A 19,943-nucleotide genomic window follows, 5' to 3' on the forward strand; every position below is an offset into this window, starting at 1 on the left:
ACACACACACACACACACACACACACACACACAAACTTACACACACACAAACTTACACACACACACACACACACACACAAAACTTACACATGCACACGAAAACTTACATGCACACAAAAACTTACATGCACACAAAAACTTACACACACACACACACACACAAAACATAAAAAAAAAAACACACACAAAAAAACACACACACACACGCAAAAAATTACACACACACACAAAAACTTACACACACAAACATAAAAAAAAAAAAACAAAATAAAACAAAAAAACTCACACGCAAATTAACAAAAAATTACACACACACACACACAAAACTTACACACACACACACACGAAAACAAACACACACACGCCAAAACTTACACACACAAAAAACTTACACACACACACACACACACACACAAACTTACACACACACACACACAAGACACACACACACACAAAAACTTACACACACACACACACACACACACACACACACACACACAAAAACTTACATCACACACACAATGAACTTAGACACACAAAAACTTACACACACACACACACAAAACTTACACACACACACACACACACACACATACGCACACACACAAAAACTTACACACACACACACACACACAAACTTACACATGCACACGAAATCTTACATGCACACAAAAACTTACATTAACACAAAAAATTACACACAAACACACACACAAACTCACACACACACACACACACGAAAACTTACACACACACACACACATACACACACATACACACACACAAAAACTTACACATGACACACACACACAAATTCACACACACACACACACAGAAACTTACAAACACACATGCACACACAAAACTTACACACACACACGCACGAAAACTCACACACACACACACAAACTAACACACACACAAAAACTTACACACATACACACACACACACACACACAACACACACACACACACACAAAAACTTACACACACACACACAAACACACACAAACTCACAAACACACACACAAAACTTACACCCACACACAAAAGCTGAGACACACAAAACTTACACACACACACAAAAACTTACACCCACACGCAAAAACTTACATTCACACAAAAACAAACATGCACAAAAAAACTTACAAACACACAAAAACTTACACACACAAAAAAAAAAAAACACACACACAAAAACTAACACACACACACACACAAACACACACACACACACACACACACACAAAAAACTTACATATTCACACTAAAACTTACATGCACACAAAAACTTACACACACACACACACACATTAAAACTTATACACACACGTAAAAACTTACACACACAAAATATAAGACACACAAAAACTTACACACACACACACACAAAAACTTACACACGCACGCAAAAACTTACATGCACACAAAAACTTACATGCACAAAAAAACTTACACACACAAAAACTTGCATACACGCACAAAAACTTACACACACACACAAAAACTTACACACACACACACACGAAAACTTACGCACACACACGAAAACTTACACACACACGCCAAAACTTACACACACACACACAAAAACACACACTTACCATATCACAGTTACATTGTCTTAATTTTTCAAATTTCATTTGAATTTCTGTCGTGAAATGCAAGAGTTGGAATATTTCAGTAGTGACTTGTTGTGCTTTACCTTCTCACAGTTACATTCTCTTGATTTTTCGAAGTTCATGAAATGCAAGAGTTGGAAAATTGGGGTCGTACGCGCGCGTACGTAGGCTAACCTAGCCTAACCTAACTTAACCTAACCTAATTTAATCTAACCTAACCTAACCTAATCATACACCTAACTTTTTGCCTGTCTCTCACCTAACCTAAGCTAACCTAAGTGAAGCGTACATGGGCTAACCTAACCCAACTTAACCTAACCTAACTTAATCTAGCCTAACTTAACCATACTCACCGGAAAAGGTTATGATAACTTATGATGAGACCGCATTATAAGTTAACCTACCCTAACTTAAACAGTTAATTTCCATCAATCAGACTGGTAGACTGAGACCCCAAAATTGACCTAGTGTATTTCCACCATTCCGGCTGGTGGACTAAAACCCTAAGTTTCCAAGTCTTGCATTTCATGAACTTCGAAAAATCAAGAGAATGTAACTGTGAGAAGGTAAAGCACAACAAGTCACTACTGAAATATTCCAACTCTTGCATTTCACGACAGAAATTCAAATGAAATTTGAAAAATTAAGACCATGTAACTGTGATATGGTAAGTGTGTAAGTTTTTGTGTGTGTGTGTAAGTTTTGGCTTGTGTGTGTGTAAGTTTTCGTGTGTGTGTGTAAGTTTTTGTGTGTGTGTGTGTAAGTTTTTGTGTGTGTATGTAAGTTTTTGTGTGTGTGTGAAATTTTTTGTGTGTGTAAGTTTTTGTGTGAATGTAAGTTTTTGTGTGAATGTAAGTTTTTGCGTGTGGGTGTACTTTTTTGTGTGTGTGTGTGTGTAAGTTTTTGTGTGTCTAAGATTTTGTGTGTGTAAGTTTTGACGTGTGTGTGTTAGTTTTAATGTGTGTGTGTGTGTGTGTGTAATTTTCTGTGTGCATGTAAGTTTTAGTGTGCATGTGTAAGTTTTTTTTTGTGTGTGTGTGTGTGTGTGTGTGTGTGTGTGTGTATGTTTGTGTGTGCGTTTAAGTTTTTGTGTGTGTGTGTGTGTAAGTTTTTGTGTGTGTGTGTGTATGTTTTTGTGTGTGTGTAAGTTTTTGTGTGCATTTAAGTTTTTGTGTGAATGTAAGTTTTTGAGTGTGGGTGTAAGTTTTTGTGTGTGTGTGTAAGTTGTGTGTGTCTTAGCTTTTGTTTGTTGGTGTATGTTTTTGCGTGTGTTTGTTAGTTTGTGTGTGTTTGTGTGTGTGTGTGTAGGTTTTTGTGTATGTTTGTGTAACTTTGTGTGTGTGTGTGTGTGTGTGTGTGTATTTTTGTTATTATTTGTGTGTGTGTATTTTGTTTCGTTTTTGGTGTTTTGGTCTGTCTTGTTTTCTTATTTTGTGTTGTTGAAGGTGAGAGTGTATGTTTTTGTGTGTGTGTGTGTGTGAATGTTTTGTTTTTTCTTATTTTTGTTTGTGTGTGTGTGTGTGTGTGTATTTTTGCGTGTTATTTTTTTTTATAGTGTGTTATTGTTTGTGTTTTTTTTTTGTTTGTGTTTGTTTATTTTGTTGTGTTCATTTAAGTTTTTGTGTGAATTTAAGTTTTAGTTTGGATGTGTTAGTTTTTTTGTGTGTGTGTGTGTGTGTAAGTTTTTGTGTGTGAGTTAGTTTTGGTGTGTGTGTGTAATTTTGTTTATGTGTGTGTTTTAGATTTTTTTTATTTTATGTTGATTTTTTATATAATTGGTTTGTGTTTGTTTTTATGTGTGCGTGTGTGTGTGTGTAAGTTTTTGTGTGTGTAAGTTTTGTGTTTGTCTTTGGGTGTTTTTTTGTGTGTGTGTGTGTGTGTGTGTGTCTTATTTTGTTTGTTTGTAATTTTTGTGTTGTGTGTGTAAGTTTTCGTGTGTGTGTGTGTGTAATTTTTTTGTGTGTGTGTGTGTGTGTAAGTTTTTGTGCATGTGTGTGTGAGTTTTTTTTGTGTTCATGTGTATGTTTTTGTGTATGTGTGTGTGTGTAAGTTTTTGTGTGTGTGTGTAAGTTTTGGCGTGTGTGTTTAAGTTTTAGTGTGTGTGTGTGTGATTTTGTTTGTTTTGTGTGTGTGTGTGTGTGTGTAAGTTTTTTTGTGGATGTAAGTTTTTGTGTTCTTGTAAGTGTTCGTGTGAATGTGTTTTTTTTTGTGTGTATGTTTTTGATTGTGTATTTGTTTGTGTTTGTTTTTGTGTTTGTGTGTGTGTATTTGTCGGAGTGTGTGTTTAATTTTTATTGTGTTTGTGTTTGTTATTTTTCGTGTGAATGTGTAAGTTTTTGTGTGTGTAAGTTTTGGAGTGTGTGTGTAAGTTTTCGTGCGTGTGTGTGTGAGTTTTTTGTGTTCATGTGTTAGTTTTTGTGTTTGTGTGTTGTGTGTGTGTGTTAGTGTGTGGGTGTGTGTTTTTTTTTGCGTGTGTGTGTATGTTTTTGTGTGTGTGTGTGTGTGTGTGTGTAAGTTTTTGTGTGAATGTTAGTTTTTGTGTTCATGTAAGTTTTCGTGTGAATGTGTAAGTTTTTTTGTTTGTGTGTGTGTAAGTTTTTGTGTGTGTGTGTGTGTAAGTTTTTGGGTGTGTGTGTCAGTTTTGGAGTGTGTGTGTAAGTTTTCATGCGTGTGTGTGTGTGTAAGCTTTTGTGTGTGTGTGTGTAAGTTTTTGTGCGTGTGTGTAAGTTTTTGTGTGTGTGTAAGTTTTTGTGTGCATGTATGTTTTTGTGTGCATTTAAGTTTTTGTGTGTTGGTCTAAGTTTTTGTGTGTGTGTGTGTGTAAGTTTTTGTGTGTGTAAGCTTTTGTGTGTGGATTTAAGTTTTTTGTGTGCATGTGTTAGTTTTTGTGTGTGTGTGTGTGTGTGTGTGTGTAAGTTTTTGTGTGTGTGTAAGTTTTTGTGTGTGTGTAAGTTTTGTGTGTGTTTGTGTGTTAGTTTTTGTGTGTGTGTGTAAGTTTTTGTGTGCAAGTAAGTTTTTGTGTGCATGTAATTTTGTGAGTGTGGGTGTAAGTTTTTGTGTGTGCGTGTAAGTTTTTGTGTGTCTAAGCTTTTGTGTGTGGGTGTAAGTTTTGTGTGTGTGTGTGTGTAAGTTTTTGTGTGTTTGTTTTTGTGTGTGTAATTATTTGTTTGTGTAAGTTTTGTGTGTGTGTGTGTGTGAAAGTTTGTATGTGTGTGTGTATGTGTAAGTTTTTGTGTGCATTTAAGTTTTGACGTGTGTGTTTAATTTTTTGTGTGTGTGCGTGTGTGTGTGTAATTTTTTGTGTGTCTAAGATTTTGTGTGTGTAAGTTTTTACGTGTGTGTGAGTAAGTTTTCGTGTGTGTGTGTGTAAGTTTTTGTGTGATTGTGTGTTTTCGTGTGATTGTGTAAGTTTGTGTGTGTGTGTGTGTGTGTGTGTGTAATTGTGTTTGTGTGCGTATGTTTTTGTGTGTGTGTGTGTAATTTTTTGTGTGTGTGTGTTATTTTTTGTGAGTTTGTGTAAGTTTGTGTGTGCATGTAAGTTTTTGCGTGTGGGTGTAAGTTTTTGTGTGTGCGTGTAAGTTTTTGTGTGTCTAAGCTTTTGTGTGTGTGTGTAAGTTTTTGTGTACCTAAGCTTTTGTGTGTGGATGTAAGTTTTTTGTGTGTGTGTGTGTTTTTTTTTGTGGGTGTGTTAGTTTTTGTGTGCATGTAAGTTTTTGTGTGAATGTAAGTTTTTGCGTGTGGGTGTATGTTTTTGTGTGTGTGTGTAAGTTTTTGTGTGTGTAAGTTTTGGCTTGTGTGTGTAAGTTTGTGTGTGTGTGTGTTTTTTTTTGTGTTTTTTTGTGTGTGTGTCTGTGTTTGTGTGTTTATGTGTGTTTGTGTGTGTTTGTGTTTGTGTGTCTATGTTTGTGTGTGTGTATGTTTTTGCGTGTGTGTGTAAGTTTTCGTGTGTGTGTGTGTGTAAGTTTTCGTGTGAATGTGTGTGTGAGTTTTTTTTGTTCTTGTGTAAGTTTTTGTGTTTGTGTGTGTGTGTTAGTTTTTGTGTGTGTTTTTTAGTTTTGGCGTGTGTGTGTGTGTGTTCGTGTGTGTGTGTGTGTGGGTTTTTTAGTTTTGTGTTTTTGTTTGTGTTTGTGTATGTGTGTGTGTGCTTGTAAGTTTTTGTGTGAATGTTAGTTTTAGTGTGAATGTGTAAGTTTTTGTGTGTGTGTGTGTGTGTGTGTGTAAGTTTGTGTTTGTGTGTATGTTTGTGTGTGTGTGTGTGTGTGTGTGTTAGTTTTGGCGTGTGTGTTTAAGTTTTGTTGTGTGTGTGTGTAAGTTTTAGTGTGCATGTGTAAGTTTTTGTGTGTGTAAGTTTTGGCGTGTGTGTGTAAGTTTTCGTGTGTGTGTGTGTGTGTAAGTTTTGTGAGTGTGTGTGTGTGTGTGTGTGTAAGTTTTTGTGAGTGTGTGTGTGAGTTTTTTGTGTTCATGTGTTAGTTTTTGTGTGTGTGTGTGTAAGTTTGTTTGTGAGTGTGTAAGTTTTGGCGTGTGTGTGAGAGTTTTTTTGTGTTTGTGTGTGTAAGTTTTTTGTGTGTGTGTGTAAATTTTTGTGTGCATGTAAGTTCTTGTGTGAATTTTAGTTTTCGTGTGATTGTGTAAGTTTTTGTGTGTGTGTGTGTGTGTGTGTGTGTGTAAGTTTTTGTTTGTTTATTTTTTTTCGTGTGTGTGTTTGTTTTCGTGTTTGTGTGAGTTTGTGAGTTTTGTGTGTGTGTGTGTGTGTGATATTTTTTGTGAGCTGGTGTGTGTGTTTTTTGTGTTCTTGTTTTTTTTTGTGTGTGTGTGTGTGTGTGTGTATGTTTTTGTGTTCGTTTAATTTTTTTCGAGTGTGTGTTTATTATTTTGTGTGTTTGTGTGTGTAAGTTTTGTGTGTGTGTGTGTGTGTGTGTGTAATTTTTTGTGTGCATTTAAGTTTTTGTGTGAATTTAAGTTTTCGTGTGTGTAATTTTTTGATTGTGTGTGTAAGTTTTCGTGTGTGTGTGTGTGTTATTGTTGTGTGTGTGTGTGTGTGTGTGTGTGTATTTTTGTGTGTGTGTGAGTTTTTTTGTGTTATTTTTTTAGTTTTTGTGTGTGTGTGTGTTTGTGTAATTTTTGTGTGTGTGTAATTTTTGGTGTGTGTGTGTGAGTTTTTGTGTGTGTGTGTGTGTGTGTAAGTTTTGTGTGTGTGTGTGTGTGTGTGTAAGTTTTTGTGTGCATGTAATTTTTTGTCTGCATGTAATTTTTCGTGTGAATGTGTAAGTTTTTGTGTTTGTGTGTTTGTGTAAGTTTTTGTGTGTGTGTGTGTAAGTTTTGGCGTGTGTGTGTAAGTTTTCTTGTGTGTGTATGTTTTGGTGTGTGTGTGTGAGTTTTTGTGTGTGTGTGTAAGTTTGTGTGTGTGTGTACGTTTTTGTGTGCATTTATGGTGACCGGGGGGAGGACCTTTGGGGCCCAGGGAGGGCGTTTGGGGATCCGGAGGCCCTTGAGGATTGAGTGGTCTTTTGGGAGTCCGGGGGACCTTTGTGGACCGGGGGGAGGGCCCTTGGGAGCCCGGTGGTCTTTTGGGAGCCCTGTGGGCCTTTGGAGGTCCGGGGGGCCAGTTGGGAGCCTGGGGGACCTTTGGGGACCGAGGGAGGGCCTTTGGGACCCCGTTGGGCCTTTGGGAGCTCGAGGGGGCGGGGGGGGCCGGGGGTCGCGCGGGGGGGCCCCAGGGAGGTGTGGGGGGGGTCGGGGGGCCCGTGGGGGACCGGGGAGGGCCTTGGGGGCTCGGGTAGGACCTTTTGGGGGTCTGGGGGCCCTTTGGGACCCCGTTGGTCCTTTGGGAGCTCGATGGGCCTTTGGGGGGCCCGGGGGTGGCCTTTGGAGGTCTGGGTGGGCCTTGGGGGGCGCGGGTGGCCCTTTGGGCGCTTGGGGGACCTTTGCGTCCCGGGGGCTGCCTTCGGGGTGGGGGTCGGGGGAGGGGAACCCTTTGGGGTTGGGGTAGAGGACCTCGAAACACTGTTCAAATGGAACTTGTGTATTATAACGACCACACCCAAAACCTCTTCCAAAATCGTTTCAAAAATCATCTCTTAAATGTCTCTATCTGTTTCGCCGAAATCATTCCATAACCTGTCTAAAACAGTTTCGCCCAAATGATCCCTAAACGGAATTTCAGCGTGTTCCTTTTGTTTGGCATCCCTGTGCTTTCACATTTGAAATTACAAAGAAACCTTTTCGCGCGCGAAGATCAAAACATCTGCCCCGGAAACGATTCTCTTGTTAGAACTCCAAATTAACTCCCCTTTCGTGAATCAATTCTCTATAGAACAACAAATTAATTCCCCTTTTGTGTCAATCAATCAATCATGACATCATGTGTGATCTAACTGTTTCTCGGTGACAATTCTCTTTGGAAATGCAAGGACATTAATTAACTTGACGTCATCTGTCAGACATTAATTAACTGTTTCCTGGAACCTCATAACATCTGGCTCGAATAACAATAACAAATACTATTTCCGGATCATAACATCTAACCACGTGTTCTCCCTAATGACTCTATTCAAAACAACAACAACATTGACCTTGACATTTTGCCTCGAACAACAACAATAACATTGACCTTGACATTCGTTGAGAGCGTGCCAAAAACACACCTGGAGAAAGAGGTCATTGACCGATTACGCAATCATTCTCCCTAATGACTCTATGCCCTTATTTGGTGTACTGACAGCATTAAACTAAATTGTAGATGGCAGCAGGGGTGACTCGTGGGAGTCGGACCCCCATCTCTACTAGGAATGACGTTAAAACTTAAAACTAACAGAAATTATTCCGTATATGAAAGAGGCTGTCCCCTCCTCAACGCCTCGTTCTTTACGCTAAAGTTTTTCATTGTTTAAAAAAATAGAGTTGTGAGAAAGTCAAACTTTAGCGAAACGAGCGAGGCGTTGAGGAGGGGACAGCCCCTTTCATATACGGAATAATTTCTTTTCGTTTTAAGTTTTAACGTCGTTCCTTACTTTCAGTTAAGAAAACTCGTTTTTTTTTTATTTAATTTTTTAACATTTTTGAATTATTTCTGGTTTTGATATTGGCTCACCGTGAATGAATAATTAAAACAACATTTGCATACTAATTTTACTTTTATTTGGTTAAATGGTTTTCTCAAAACCTGTTTAATTTTATTTACGAAAGTTTTAATTAGTAATAAATATACGTAACTTACGAATTAACTTGCGTAACGAACTTCTACATTCATATATTTTTAATACGTATATTAGAGGGTTCGCCCCCTAGTCAATACCATGCTCTTTAAGCTTAAGTTCGAATTTTGTTCCAATTCTTTAAAAATGACCCCTTAATCACAAATGCCGTTAATTAGAATAAATAGCTCTTATGAAAGTACTTAATAATTTTGCCTTAAAGAGCGAGGTATTGACTAGGGGTTGAACCCAATCATATACATAATGTTTTCTGTCTTTTTAAGTTTTGATGTTGCTCCTTACATTCAGTTGAAAAACTTTTTTTTTTATATATAATTTCTGATCTTTTTTTAAATAATGCTGGGAAATCCGGCACCCCCTTCATAGCAATGTACCTTCCCCCACAAAAACATCCTTCATGGAAAGATCCTCCCACATAACCCCCAACCCCCGCCCCACCCCCCACTACCAGAAAAAATCCCCCTGAAAACGTCTGTATATTTTCCAATAACCAATACTATATTTTAACATTGGGTATATTTTACGGATAGCCATTACCTACTAGAATATCTGCTTATGTATTCTGGTGATGCTAACTTTAATTAATTATTAGGTGAAGCTGATAATTCTAGTAGGTAATGGCTATACGGAAAATATGATTTCTCAAATAATTGAAAAAAGGAAAGACAAAGTTGATGGAACCAGAAATATTAGAAGATGGGTCAAATCAAGAAACAAATTACATAACTTTGCCTATTATCCCAATATTGTCACAAAAATTAAAAAGAGAATTTAAAAAAAATAATATAAAAACAGCATTTAAATCAGGACAAACTATAAGCTTTTTGCTAAATTATGGAAAAGACAAGGTACCGAGAAATATGCAAAAGGGAGTGTACAAAATTCCATACTCTTGCGGTACATTTTATGTGGGAAGAACACAACAGATTTTAGAAAATAGGCTCCAGCAACACAAGAATGCCATAGATTGCTCTCTAAAACTAAATAAAACACCGGAAACGTTTGAGTCAGCTGTTGCAGAGCATGTTTATAATTTTCCTCATCACAGTATTTTATTTGATCAAACAAAAATAGTAGATATGTCTATAGGACTTTTACAAAGCTTCAGGAAAATTATAGAAATAAAACAAATAATATATGAGGGTATTAATATCAACAGAGATGAAGGGGATTTTAGGATCGATTCAATTTATAATAGTTTAATTAAGAAGCAGGTAATATTTTCAACCAATACTGATTTTAATACTAGTTCTGAAACGAAAGATGACCTTGCAAACAAAGGTCAGAATGGGTTAAATGCTGGGAAAAGTAAATGAGCTGCAGCTAAGGTTGCAAGCAAACGAATCCATTCAATTTATAATTTAAACATTGGTTGATGAACTTGTGAGATTTAATTAGGGGTTATGGGCCGGGGGTTAGCTGACCTTTATTGTTTTGGTTTAAGTATAAATATATTCTTCATATTTTATAGATTTCCATTTATATACTGTGAGGAGGCGTGTTTGAATCAATATAGACATTTGATTTTGTTTATACGCCAGTGAATGGAAGTGTTTATTTAATATGTGAGTTTTGTTTCCTGTTTATTTATATTTTTTCTTTTGTTGTTTTTTTTTTTGTGTTTTTTTTTGTTTATTTTGATTTAAGTTAAGGTTTTTAAAAAGAAAATTTTTTGTTTAATTTTTTTTCTTTTCTTTTTTTCCCGTTGAGAAAGTCACCCAAACGTGGGGCCGAAATATTTCGAGTATGTCTGTTTCAATAAGTGTTTATTTTATTGTATTCGCTGTTTTAAAAAATTATAACCCGTTTTTCTTGCTAAATTTGGCGTTAGGAGAAATGCAGCGCGGTGTAAGAAATCATTTAAAACTTTAAACTAGTAAACTGAAACTCATTCACTAACACAATGCAATTTGGCTAACTTCGATGGCATGTTAACAGTCCTTTCTGGAGCAGCAGTCCATGAAAATCTGCAGACCAGCAATCCATCAGATTGTCAAGGCAAGCAATAAATCTTTTCAAAATAATCCTAGAGTTCAAATTTCTCCATACTGTGTCTTGTTCTTTTTTTATATGTAGATTGATAGGGCCTTTTATTAAATTACCTGAAGACTTTTATTATATTGCCTGAACCATCTCCATGACTCTCGTAAATCTGCGGAAACACACAATGGCGGATCCTGGGGGGGGGCGCCTCCCTAGCGTAGTCTAAAGTAGTGTAATTTACTTAATTAACTCAAGTTTGCGTTAATTTAACTTGGTCCTAACGCAGGTTTATCGGATCAACCTATTTTGCCCCCCCCCCCTAAAAAAAATCGGATCAATCTATTTCCCCCCCCCCCTCCTAAAAAGCCCTGGAAACACATGTGCTAAAAACAAAAACTCTTCATTCTATTTTTTAGAGCTGTGTGAATTTGAAATTAAATTGAACTGCCACCGGAAATCCGACAGTGCCACTTGTTACAAAAAAATGTTTATGTCACCACAAAGTTTTTTCCAATGGATTTGATAACAATACATGTTTATTGTCCACTCAATTCTTTTATTACGGTTGTTTATATTGTAATTATAGTCATTGTCATTAGTATGTTATTATGTATGTTTATAATAAATATAATATTGTAATCACTATTTAATGTGATTTGTTTTGTATTATTCATTTTATGTTTGTAGTTACTGTTGCTCTGTTGCAACAGTTGCTCTAACTGTTGCTCACAATTGCTTTCATTGTTGCTCAGGTTGGAGTGATGGTGGCTGACGACTTCAATGTACAAGTTTTGAAGTGTTTGCCTAGCATAAGTTATTATTCAGCAGTTACATTTCTAAAGAAATTTCTGTTTTTCAAACAGTTCGTGGTAACGAACTGTAAGTAAGGAGCGACCCGGCTCAATGGTAACCGAAACTCTAGAAAACGGTATTTTGATACAAATATATACATCAAAAGAATCAGATTTTAATGCTGATTTCAAATATATAAGTTTCATCAAGTTTAATTCTACACATCAAAAGTTAGGCGCCTGAGAAAATTTGGCTGATTTTCGAAAAAAGGAGGAAAGACGCCCTAAAAGTTATAGAACCTTAATGAAACTCACATCATCATATTCAGCGTATCAGAGAACCCTACTGTAGAGGTTTCAAGCTTCCATCTACAAAAATGTGGAATTTTGCATTTTTTGCCAGAAGAAAGATCACGGGTGGGTGTTTTTTTTTTTTTTTTTTTTTTTTTCCCAGGGGTGATCGTATAGACCCAGTTGTCCTAGAATATCGTGGGAGGGCTCATTAGAATGGAAATTAAAAGTTCTAGTGCCCTTTTTAAGTGACCAAAAAAAATGGAGGGCAACTAGGCCCCCTCCCACGCTCATTTTTTTCCCAAAGTCACCTGATCAAAATTTTGAGATAGCCATTTTGTTCAGCATGTTCGAAAATATAATAAGTATGTCTTTTAGGATTACTTAATTCCCCGACATTCCCGGGGGGAGGGCTGAAAGTTATGAATTTTACCCAATGTTAACATATAGCATTGGTTATTTGGAAGTATACAGACGTTTCAGGGGAGATTTTTCCTGGTAGTGGGGGAAGGGGGTGGGTCGGGGCTTTTGTGGGAGGATCTTTCCATTAAGGAAGTTTTCAGGGGGGAAGGGACATTGCTATGAAGGGGACGCCGGGCTTTCCAGCATTATTTAAAAAAAGATCATAAATTTAATATAAAAAAACAAGTATTTCAACTGCAATAGCAGCAACATCGAAACTTCAAACGAACAGAAAATATTACATATATGATTGGGTTCACCCCCTAGTCAATACCTCGCTCTTTAAGCCAAAGATTTTTTATTAATTTCATAAGATCTATTTATTCTAATTAACGGCCTTTGTGATTAAGCGGTCATTTTTAAAGAATTGGAAAAAAATTCGAACTTTCGCTTAAAGAGCAAGGTATTGACTAGAGGGCAAATCCCCTAATAAACAAATTAAAAATATATGAATATAGAAGTTCGTTACGTAAGTTAATTCGTAAGTTACGTATATTTATTACTAATAAAAACGTTCGTAAATAAAATTACACAAGTTTCGAGAAAGCCATTTAACTAAATATAAGTAAATTAATATGAAAATTTTGTTTTAATTATTCATGTACGGTGAGCCAAGATCAAAACCTGCATTTATTCAAAAACGTTCAAAAATTAAATAAAAAAAACAAGTTTTTCTAACTGAAAGTAAGGAGCGACAATAAAACTTAAAACGAACAGAAATTATTCCGTATATGAAAGGGACTGTCCCCTCCTCAACGCCTCGCTCTTTACGCTAAAGTTTGACTCTGTCTCACAACTTTATTTTTTAAAACAATAAAAAACTTTAGCGTAAAGAGCGAGGCGTTGAGGAGGGGACAGTCCCTTTCATATACGGAATAATTTCTGTTCGTTTTAAGTTTTAATGTCGCTCCTTACTTTCAGTTTAAAAAACTTGTTTTTTTTTATTTAATAAATAAAAGAGACGTGTTTTCTTTTTCTTTTTACTGAAATAAAATACATCCTAAGACCACACTGGCAATACATGACGTGTGAAACAAAGAAAAAAAGGAAAAGAAGGAAAAGAAAAGAAAATATAATAAATTTGGAATAGTTCTGTGTTAGTTCTAAATTGTACCCCCTACTCCCTCGCCACCAGCAACACGTCTTTTCAAATTTCTTTTATTTATACTCATCTTTCTTTGGTTTTGTTCATGTTTTTACTGTTGATTTAATTCGACAAATGAGGATCAGTTGATCCCCAAAGAGGCCAAACACAATCTTAGCAAGACATACTTACGCTGTAGTCAGAGCTTTCTTCTGTTATGGTTGCATCAAAGTTTTCAAAGAACTTGGGAGTTGTCCTTTTTCTACTGGATATTGTTCTACTCCTTGGGCTTAAATTCAATGTCTCAGTTTCTTTTTCTTCTTCAAACTTACTGCTACCCAACTGCTTATCTGTTTCCAAATCTTTTTCATTTTCTATTTTTTCACTATCAGTACTTTCATCCTGAAATATTTGCATAGTTATGATGTTATGACTCAGGAAATCATCTGGTAATGACAAGGTATCTGACCTTTGACTCTTACTAGCAAAACTTATTGCTTCCTTTATATCCTGATCATTAGCAATTTCGGCTTCTTCTTTTCCATGGGTATTTCTTAACAGAAAACGCGCTCTCAGCTCCATCACAGCTTGATTCAAAAGAAATTCTAGTCTCTGAATATTGGATGCCAGTTCATAGCAAGTCATACATAAACACTCATTTTCGGGAACAGTGAAGCTGAAGTTTTGTTCATTGCTATCTGTTCTACCATTGTTCTTTGCAGGTTCAACAAAGTGGCCACTATGGCAGTACTCACAAGGTGACTTACATACCACATCTGCATAACAAACTTGGCATATCTTAGTTTTCTCCATTAGGTTGATTTCATTCAAACAACTAATTAGCAATCTTATTTTGAGTTTTTAAATCTCAAAACAATCCTGAAAAAAAAAATGCAATTCAATTACAACATAAGTTTTTGGACACTTTTTTGGTAAATGCGCAACTACTATTTTACCCAAATAAAAAAAAAGAAAAAAAAGAGAAAAGAAACGTAAAAAGCAGACGTTTTCAAACAAAAGTAAAGGGTAAGATTAACAGTTAGCACTTTACTGAAAGTATTTTTGTATGCAAGAAATAATGAATGCCAATGGCCCTAATTTTGTTCAGGCAGGAGCTCCTACATTCAGCCCATGGAAATAGCCCTTGCTTCACTCAGTCTTGTTCTATTTCTAGTAATGATTAACAACTTTAGTCATGACGGTAGTTTTTGGTCATAGCTCATTTCGATTTTTGACTCCTTCTGTCAATCATGTGATTTTTAAGACAGCTACTAGCTAAGTTATGTTTTGGTTGTGTGTCATACAAAATTGAACACCAGAATTCAGAGCAACTTTTCGCTAGACTTTTACAGTGAGAGAAAGAGGCAATATCCAAACTCTTGTTTGTAGTGATTTTTGTTTGTTTCAAGCTTGATTGCATATTCAATTTAAGTTTCACTCGTTTTAAGATTTATTTATTAATTTACATTAATATCTATTGTATGTGTGTTTGCATTGATTATTTATTTAATTTATGTTTGTTTTAAGTTTCATTTATACTTCAATAGCAGAATATTTTTTTTCGTTTTAAGCTTGACTTTCATATTCAATCAAAGCATTACTCGCTTTAAGATCTATTTATTCATTTATATTATTACTTGTTGAATGTTTTTTGCTGTGATTGTTTTTTTAATTTCTGTTCGTTTTGGGTTTCATATATTCTTTAATAGTAATTTCTGGTCGTTTTGAGTTAGAACTTTAACAGGTATTTGTATCTGCTGAGCTTATATTTAAAATGGCCTTTACTTTTCTTTGAAAAATTTATTTTTCGGAAAGTTCTTTTTAACTAATTTTTTTTTTTTTTTTTATTGCAAAAAGTTTCAAGTTTTTAAAAATTCCATATTTCAAAATCAAACATTTTAAAAAAAACAAATGTTCATCAAAGTATCCAAACTGGTATCAAAGTGAAAAAATGGGTTTGTGTCAACCTTGGAGTTTTTATTATCTGGTGTTTGAACTATTTTTAACAAAATGGCTATGTCAAAACTTTTATTGGATGGGTTTGGGGAAAAAAGGGCATGGGAGAGACTCATTGCCCTTTGATCTCTTTTCACTCTTTAAAAGTGAACTAGAACTTTCTATTTTCAATAAAATGAGCACTCTCTGAAGTTTATCCAAGCATATTTTCTATAAGAACCATATATACCCCCAGAGTATAACTTACAACGCCTGTCCCCGGGCCCTGGGGGGTTGTGTCCGCCCCAGAGTTTTTTTTATTGGATGGGTTTATCCATCTGATATACCCAAAGGCATGGAAGAAGGGAGAAGCTAGTTGCCCTCCAATCTTTTTGTACTGTGAGAAAAGAACTAGAACTTTTAATTTCCATTCAAATGAGCCCTCTCTGAAGTTTATACAAGCATCCCTTTCATGCAAACCATATACGGCCCCATTACAAAGCTTAAACTGCCTCCCCCCCCCCCCCCGGGGGGGTGTGTTGACACCGGCGTTTTTATTATCTGACCATTGAACCATTTAAAAAAAATGGCTATCTCAAAATTTGTTATGGATGGGTTTGGGGAAAAAAGGGTGTGTGGGGTGGGGCTAGTTGCCTTCCGGTATCTTTTGTCTCTTAAAAAGTAAAATAAGACCTTCAATTTCAAATCAAATAAGCCCTCTCTGAAGTTTATACAAGCATCCCTTTCATATGAACCATATATGCCCCCAGGACAACACTTACAATGCCTACCCCCCTGGCCCTGGGGGGTTCTGTTGACACCGGAGTTTTTGTTATCTAATTTTTGAACAATTTCCAATAAACTGGCTATCTCAAAATTTGTAGCGGATGGCTTTGGGTAAAAAGGGCGTGGGGGGGGGCTAGTTGCCCTTAAATCTCTTGACTCTCTAAAAGAAGACTAGATCTTTCAATATCCAATCAAATGAGCCCTCTATAGAATTTATACGAGCATCCCTTTCATAAGAATCATACATGCCTTTAGGGCATAACTTAGAACGCCTTCCCCTGGGCCCTGTGGGGCTGTATTGACACCAGAATTTTTCTTATCCGACCTTTGAACTATTTTTAACACAATCTCTAACTCAAAATTCTCATCACATGGGTTTGGAAGAAGAAGGCATGGGGGGGGCGGGCGAGGGGCCCCTGGATCTCTTTTGGCTATTAAAAAGTGAACTCGAACTTTCAATTTCCAATCAAATGAGCCCTCTCTGAAGTTTAGGGGGTCTAGTTGCCCTCCAATCTCTTTTGACTCTCAAAAACTGAACTAGAACTTTCAATTCCCAATCAAATGAACCCTCTCTGAAGTTTTTATAAGCATCCCTTGCATAAGAGCCATATATTCCCCCAGGGCATAACTTGCAACGCCGGTCCTTAGGCCCTGGGGGGCTGTCTTCACCCTGGAGTTTTCGTTATATGGTCTTTGAATACTTTTAAAAAAAATGCTATCTCAAATTTCTTATTGGATGGGTTTGAGGAAAAAAGGGTGTGGAGGGGGGCTAGGTGCCCTCCAATCTGTTTTGACTCTTAAAAAGTGAACTAGAACTTCAATTTCCAATCGAATGAGCCCTCTTTAAAGTTTATACGAGCATCCCTTCCATAAGAACCATATATGCCCCCAGGACATAACTTAAAATGCCTGCCCTCATGCCCTGGGGGGGGGGTCAACACCAGAGTTTTTGTTATATGATCTATGAACTGTTTTTATTAAAATAGCTGTCTCAAAATTTTATTGGATGCATTTGGGAAAAAATGGCGTAAGGGGAGGGGGGGGGCTGGTTACCCTCCAATATACTTTGACGCTTAAATAGGGAATTAGAACTTTCAAATTCCAATCAAGTGAGCCCCCTCTGAAGTTTATATAAGCATTCCTTCCATGAGAACCATATATGCCCCCAGGGCATAACTTATAACCCTTGACCTGAAGACTGTGGGGGAAGTGTCCTTCTCAAAGATATACTTTCCAGAACTTTCAATATGTTGAACAAAATGGCTAGCTCATAATTTTGATTGGATGTGTTTGGGGAAATGGTGGGCGTGAGAGGGAGGTTAATTGCCTTCAAATTACTTTCAACTATTAAAAGGGCACTACCCCTTTGAATTTCCAATCAAATGAGTCCTTTTTGAAGTTTCTATGACAAAGATTTCTATAAAAACTTTATATGCCCCCAAGGCATAATTTACAACCCATGCCCTTAGGGCCGTGGGGGAGTGTCCTCCTCAAAAACATAATTTCTGTCTGGATATCAACTACGTAGAACAAAATATCTGTATGAAAATTTTGATTGGATGTGTTTGTGGAAATGGTGGGCGTGGAAGAGGTGTTTATTGCCTTTCAATCACTTTTGACCCTGAGAAAGAGCACCCTAACTCTCAATTTACATTTGAATAAACTCCCTTTGAAGTTTATACGACGACCCCTTCCATATGAAGTGCCTCTGGGAAAAAAATAATAATTAAATAAATAATAAAATATTGGAGCCATATGGCCTTTACTATAGGCAACACTATAGCGTTGCCTCTGACTGGTGTACTTGTAAATGAAATAAAGAGTGACAAAATTTACAATCACTAAACACATAAGAAATATATAATATAGGCTATTTATTTAGAGAAGGTTATAAAGGATAAGTTAGTTTAAAAAAAAAATTCAATGGAGACAAATGTCATACTTTGATTCAGGATGAAATTCTGGTTGTAAAGAGAAGTTTGTTTCTAAGCTATCAGAATACTCTTTTAATAAAGACGTTTACCAGGCTTACAATTGAATTTCCAAGTAAAGCAACTGTTGTATTTGGAGATGGATAAGCATTAAAAGGCACTAGGTTATACGTTCATCTAATTTGTAGCTCAAAAATGGAAAGATCCTTTACCTTTACCCCAAAACCTATGATGTATCACTATATTCAATAAACAGATAATAAACAGCCTACATATATATTAGGGCTAAATGTGCTAAAAAAAGGAGCTAAATAACACTGCTTTAGTTAAGGTAGGAAATGAGGTTAGCAGCTGGTTTTGTATTAAATTAGGAGTTAAGCAGGGTTGTGTTCTATCTGTCTTTATGTGGATCATTTTGATGGACTTTGTCTTAAGGATCACAGGAAAGACAATGAGAGACCACAGAATCAAATGGGGAGGAAAAATCTCTTGGACATAGATTATGTTGATATTTTAAGCATCCTAGATGAAACTGTGAGCAAACTAAATGAACTTTTAGAGGTTTTGCAAGTTCAGGGTGCTAGAAAAGGTTTGAAAATTACTGTTAATAAGACTAAGTCACAAAGGCTAGGAATAGCCTAAGTGAATATGAAAATGTGATGTTGGGTAACAAAAAGATTGATCAGGTGGGCAGCTTCACTTACCTTGGTAGTACTATTAGTAAAGACAGTGGGACCAGTGAAGATGTTAAAAGTAGAATAGTCTAGGCTCAAGGTACTTTTTCATAGTTAACAAAAGTTTGGAAGAATAAGAAGATAGGCATAAGTCTGAAAACAAAGATTAGAATATTAGAAGCTACAGTGATGACAGTGGTCAACTATGACTCTGAAGCAAGGGCACTCTAAGAAGTGAATGAAGATTTGTTAGATGTTTTCCAAAGAAATTGCCTATGGATTGTTCTGGGTACCTGACTGACTGTATTTCAAACAGTAGGCTGTATGAAATGTGGTTCAATTCCACTTTCTAGGGCTATAATGAAAAAAAGGTTGAGATGACTAGGGCACATTGTGCAGATGAAGGATGACAGATTGCCAAATATTGTCTTTTTCAGCCAACTGTCGAGGGCTAAATGGAAAGCAGGTCATCCTTGTCTGGGGTGGGAGAACATCATAAAGAAAGATAGATTTAAAAGAAATGGGGTAAAATTCTACTTTAGCTACTTTTGGCTATCTTGGGAAGGGGTTGGGTTAGGAAAATGAAACTTTCAGGGATGGGTCTATGGGCTAAAGTATGCCCTGGGAAGGTATTTTGAAGTACCTACCTCCACTCCTTCTCTCTCTAGAGGATCCTGACCTTTAAAAATCTGCGTGTTATAAAAGTGAAACCTTGCAAAATAGATCTTCTGCTTAAATGAAGTACAACAAAGTTGTTTTCAGCTTCACAACTTTTATCAATCCCAATTTATAAGGTTTTAAAGATATGCAAATATCTTATAGTTTTGGACAAGTGGACAACAGCCCTGGAAAGTGGCCTGAGTATTCTGGTGGCTCTGTTTCAAATTGAAAAGGCCTTTGACAAAGTCCCCCATAGCACCCTACTCTCACAACTTTGTACCAATGGTACAAGTGAGCAGATGATTTTGTGGATATCTTCCTTTCTACTTGACCATAGCCAGATTCTTAAAGTGGAAGACAGATGAACATCATAGGATTGCATATTAGTGCTTATAAAGGTGTTCCAAGCATGTACCTACACCTTAGCTAACGCTTCAGTAAATTTTTTTACATACGGCCAACTTCATGACATATCTCCTAAAGTCAAGACATCTCTCAAAACTTTGAGAT

At 36.4% G+C, this 19,943-nt stretch overlaps 1 protein-coding gene across 1 annotated transcript in view; it reads right to left on the bottom strand.

Moving 5' to 3' along the window:
• Positions 1-19,943, bottom strand: part of LOC148941101 (uncharacterized) — an 88,002-nt gene that overhangs the window by 51,702 nt on the left and 16,357 nt on the right. The window contains exon 2 of the mRNA XM_089104272.1: positions 13,640-14,326. Within this exon, the coding sequence (XP_088960398.1) occupies positions 13,640-14,260 (621 nt within the window). The 5' untranslated portion in view covers positions 14,261-14,326. The remainder of the gene's footprint in view (positions 1-13,639; positions 14,327-19,943) is intronic.

This window comes from Artemia sp. Qi Xiang Cuo, chromosome 18, assembly GCF_049724085.1.
Source record: "Artemia sp. Qi Xiang Cuo chromosome 18, ASM4972408v1, whole genome shotgun sequence".
NCBI classification, from domain to species: Eukaryota; Metazoa; Arthropoda; class Branchiopoda; order Anostraca; family Artemiidae; genus Artemia; species Artemia sp. Qi Xiang Cuo.